The 5,000-nt window shown below is 43.3% G+C and overlaps 1 protein-coding gene across 2 annotated transcripts in view; it reads left to right on the top strand.

The window, feature by feature from the left end:
* Positions 1-5,000, top strand: part of eps8l2 (EPS8 signaling adaptor L2) — a gene marked incomplete at its 5' end in the record, with an annotated part of 25,215 nt that overhangs the window by 10,512 nt on the left and 9,703 nt on the right. For both annotated transcript variants that reach the window (XM_080002319.1, XM_080002318.1), the window contains 7 exons: positions 1-127; positions 1,087-1,166; positions 1,363-1,472; positions 1,742-1,818; positions 2,552-2,678; positions 3,404-3,492; positions 3,582-3,656. The exon at positions 1-127 is cut by the window's left edge and continues 23 nt beyond it. In XM_080002319.1, coding sequence (XP_079858445.1) covers positions 1-127; positions 1,087-1,166; positions 1,363-1,472; positions 1,742-1,818; positions 2,552-2,678; positions 3,404-3,492; positions 3,582-3,656 — 685 coding nt within the window. The remainder of the gene's footprint in view (positions 128-1,086; positions 1,167-1,362; positions 1,473-1,741; positions 1,819-2,551; positions 2,679-3,403; positions 3,493-3,581; positions 3,657-5,000) is intronic.

The raw sequence follows: 5,000 nt of genomic DNA, 5'->3' as shown, positions 1-5,000 counted from the left end.
AGCCACCATCCACCACTGCCAGACGGTGCTGAACCAGACGCGCTACCCGTCCGTGCTGCTGCTGGTCTGCCAGGACAAGGACCAGAACAAGCCCGACATCCACTTCTTCCACTGCGACGAGGTGGAGGTGGGTCGCAGCTCAGCACACAAACCTGCAGCGGACGAGGGAAGTGGTTCCGAGTCATTTGAACTCAATCCTTTTTCATCCGTTTATTTTTTTTATTCGACCTATTTATCCTTTATCCTTTACGCACCTTTGTAAAGTTGCCGTTAGCGCGTCACAACACAAATAAATATGATCTGTCCAGGATGAGGTTCGACACAACACAACAATACAATGTTTTTTTTTGTTTTTTTTTTGCCTACCCTTTTTTCTCGAGTGCTTTTAATTATTTCCTGAGAATTGATGATGTGCGAGGGGGGTTGGAGCCACCAACCCACAGAGAGGAGCCGCAGCTTCTCGTTTTGTTCAAATGCATTCCGATGGGGCAAACATTTAAGATAAAAAGCCATGAATTTTAATCTTAAATCTCCTCAGGAAACTCCCAATATAGTGTCTTTAAAAATGTATTTTTATTGTTTTAAGTAAAAGTAATATCACATTTTATTTGTATTTGTGATCTCTGCAGTACATCAAAATGTGTGACTTTGGCTACAGTAGGTTGACGTCCAAAGCAACGCAACTTCCTGTTTCTAGTCTCTTACAAGTTAATAAAACCCTGACAACCTGATAAAAAGTGCGGTATAACATATGAAGACAATAATTTCACATTAGTCTTGACAATATTGTGAGATTCCCGTTTTTGAGAAGGAGATTCAACATGTTTTTTTAAAGCCCCATCGGACGTTCGCCCCATTGCACTGTGCTATTAGCAGTTGCCAACATTTTAATGAAGCCTGTGTTGGAAAATGGCGAGCGTGTCCTATTAGGGTCACGGCAGCAGAACGCGAATATTCTTCCTGATTGAATGAAGGCGTTGTGATGGGAACGCAGCGTCCTGTGAGTCAGTGGCTCCGTCAGTGTGATGTCAGCACACAGCCTGGATCCGCACTGTGAGCGCCCTGACGCGCCCTGTCTGTGTCCAGGCTGAGATGGTGCACGCTGACGTGGACAGCGCCCTGGGAGACAACAAGCACGGCAAGAAGATGAGGCCGCAGACCTTAAAGTGAGGACCAGCGCACACACACGCACGCACACGCACGCACGCACACGCACGCACACGCACACATTTGTATTTATTTAGTTATTGATTGATATGATTTGTTTTTTTTAAAATACAGATTCTATTGCAGTGCATTCATTTGTAAACACGACTGCCGGTTACCTTGTCTGATATCTAATGAAGCTGCTTTGTGGTCCAGGGTGAACCAGGAGAAAATGAAGCGTCACAGAGAGAGCATCCTCCCTCCGTCGGCCGCAAAGAGCTCCGCTCCCGTGGGGAAGGGCCGGGTGGCTGCCATGAGCGTGCACGGTGAGGGGAACACACAGACAGCCTGAAATATCATATTTTCTCTACGTATTTTTGTATATGCTTTCAAATTTTTTACATCTAGATATTCTTATGGTATTTTATTATAATATATATTTTTTATTATCACACACACATACTGTATATTATTGTGCAATATATATATATATATATATATATATATATATATATATATTTATATGTTGTATATATAATATTTTCTGTTTTGATGCCAGCAATGGATTCTTCACTCTTCTATTTTATTGAGTTAGACATTGAAAGACGGAGCTCGGTGCAGAGCGACCAGGAGTCGCATGAGAAGCTGGCTCAGCGCATCGAGAAGGACGTGGTGAGTTCGCACTTGACCTGATTACTTCCCCGAGTAAAAAGCCTCGGTCTGTTGTGACGCCACAGGACATGCCAACATTCCCTTCAGTGTCCAAAATGCACCCTGCTATGTAATAATAATAATAATAATAAGAAGAAGAAGAAGAAGAAGAAAAAGAAGGAGGAAGAAGAAGAAAAAGAAGGAGGAAGAAGAAGAAGAAACTTTATTTTTATAGCATTTTTCATCAACATTTGTGTGGCAAGTGGAATTTTTAGGGCCAGACAGGCCGTGGGGTTGAAAACACAGCAGTTTTATTGCAGTGAGGGGGCAAGGTGGAACAAGCCTGGAGCAGATGGAAAACATGTCATGAGAAGGGCTCCTCTCCTGTGTGTGTGTGTGTGTGGCGACGGGGGTTTTACCTGTTAGTCATTGATTGCTCTAACAAGCAACAGGTGCACAGCCACCCTGATCCTGGGCTCAATTACCTCGACCCAAGACGAGAGTGGCTGCTCAAACCACACCATCCCCACACCACAATAAGTTACAAAGTTCTTTACAAAAAAGAAAACAAGGTAAAAAAAATTTTTTTTTTAACTCAAATCGCAGTAAAGGAATAAAAAACAGAGAAAATTAAATGTTTTTCACAAGACAATACATCCTAAGGCAGATCTGAAAGGAGGTTAGGAGGCGCCCATAACGTTTACTTTTAAAGTTTTTATAGTTGCCATAGTAACGGCCGGTCTCTGTCTCTCAGCAAATCCTGAACTACGCCCTGGACGACATCGAGATCTTCGTGGCTCGGCTGCAGAAGGCGGCGGAGGCCTTCACTCAGCTTAACCAGCGCAACAAGAGTAAGAAGAATAAGAAGAAGGGACCAGCAGGTCTGTTCCCCTTTCTTCTCCTGCGGTGGCAAAAACCAAGCGGCAATATGTCCATATTGTCCACGCTGCCATGTTTTTGCTGTGCCCGTGCACGTCGTCCTGCGCGTCCTATTTCCCAGGGCGCGACGCGTGTGGTGACTCAGAGCGGCTGGGTAGCGCGTGCCGACGGCTGTCGGGGAGGGGCGATCATCTACGGCCTGGTTGCAAAGATAAAACCTCTCAAAATATTTCCCGTGACCCTCAACTGAACCATGAAATTAAAATAAAAAAAGTTAAATCGTTGTTCGTGAATTTTCAAGTATTCTGAAATAAAGGAAAACTCCTTTGAAAGGTATTTTTTTCAGCCTTATTTTTGGATCGTGCGATCATGACCACGTTCTTCACGGAACGTGATCGACCCACTGTGCTACGTATTGCCCCTTAACATCAATCAATATCAATTAATCAGTATTAATCAACAATCAAATCAATATGATCAGGATCATTATAGAAGGTTATGATGCCAATCGCTCGGGTTGACTGCCACTGATCGAAAAATAAGGTTGAGGTAAAAAAAATACCGGAGTGTTCCTTTAACTTTGTAGCTTGGTCAAAAAAATCGATGCGTCTTTGCGGCCGTCTGGTCCACGCAGCTGGACACCGCTGTGTGGTCAGTGTGTGGTCAGTGTGTGGTCAGTGTGTGTGGTCAGTGTGTGTGTGGTCATTGTTTGTGTGTGTGTTCGCAGAGGGAATGCTGACCCTGCGGGCCAAGCCCCCGTCCGAAGCAGAGTTCATCGACAGTCTGCAGAAACTGAAGCTGGCGTTAAACCTCTTGGTGAGATTTCACAGCTCCCCAACCTCCTGCCCGGCTCCTGACGTCCACCGGCCTCTCACCCAGTGTCTCTGTCTCGCTGCCCCCTGCAGGCCAAACTGAAGAAGCACATCCAGAACCCCAGTGCGTCTGAGCTGGTTCACTTCCTCTTCGGACCTTTGGAGCTGGTGAGAGGAATAAATCAGAGTTTTATGTCAAGCTGACACTCAGCAACCTTTCTTGGACAAACGGTTCTTACGCAAAGTGTGCTTGTCATAAAACACGTAATGATTCTCCAGGTGAAGTCAAAACTAGTCATTCCCTCTCTGCGCTCCACAAACAAGGAGTAAAAAAAAATACATTCTTAAGGTAAGATTTGTTAAAAAAACAACAAAAAAAACCCCACCAACCTTTGTGATATAAGATAATTATAAACTAAACATTAAATTTTTTTTATTTTATTTTATTTTATTTTTAGTGTGCAGCATTTTTCCCCCCTAATAAGATAGTTGAGCAATAGGCATATTTCCTTAAAGCAAGATGATTAATCATTTATGTTTTCATTTGTAATCTATTCAGTTTTAAATGAGAATTAAAAAATATATATACTCCATAATTTTCAAGATTTTGGCGAGTGAATGGAATCTCCATGTCAGTGGGCAGTGGATCTATTTAACACAATCTGGGCAGTTCTCGTCATAAGTATTTCTTCTGTTGTCTTGCTCCACACCCTCAGCCATCTCGTTCAACTCCCCCGAGACTGAATAATCTGCCATTCGGCTGTAACCAGGCGAGACGCTCTTACATAACCCTGATTGCTGCAGTTTCAGCCACGCCCAGATACCGAGAGATAGAAAACCTTTCTCTGAGATTCTGCAACACACCCATACGCTGCTGTTCCCCCATGAGAACCACCCAGTACACTGAGTTTATCTGAAAAGTTACACATTAAAAAGTATATATTCTATATTTTTAATTCTATATATATTCTGTATAATTCTATATAAATTCTGTATACACAGATAGCTCCACCTTCAGTGAAATAATTCCACCGAATGGCATGGGCAGTGGTCAGTGTGTACAATCTGACAGTGCAGTCTGACTGGGATGTTGACCTGTGTGTTGATTCAACTGCAACATTTTTCAATCGGTTGACATTTAATGACAGAAGTGGACTCGTGGGAAGCGTTCCGCTTAAAAACAAGACTGCCTCAAGGTCTGAAAGTTAAGACCAGGAAAAGCAGGAGCAACAGATTGCCAGATGAAACTGGCTGCACAGCCAAGCGAAACGTGCAAATCAGCGTGCACGATACGGGGAGGTGGTTGGGAAGCTTTTAATGTGTTGCTTAGCAACAATTTGCGTGTCCTCTTAATGGAATCCTGAAGGAAGTTCTTTGGTTGACGGAGCAAAAAAAAAGTCATACAAACAGCAAAACAAAAACAACTCCTCGTCTCTTAATAAATATTCATTCTGTTCATGGAGCTCTTGTGGGAACTGTACTGTACATGTACTGTACATGTACTGTTCATGT

The sequence above is a fragment of the Zeus faber genome, assembly GCF_960531495.2.
Source record: "Zeus faber genome assembly, chromosome: 6".
Classification (NCBI taxonomy): Eukaryota; Metazoa; Chordata; class Actinopteri; order Zeiformes; family Zeidae; genus Zeus; species Zeus faber.
Note: the sequence above shows the minus strand (reverse complement) of the source record. Positions and strands in the feature narration are given on the sequence as shown.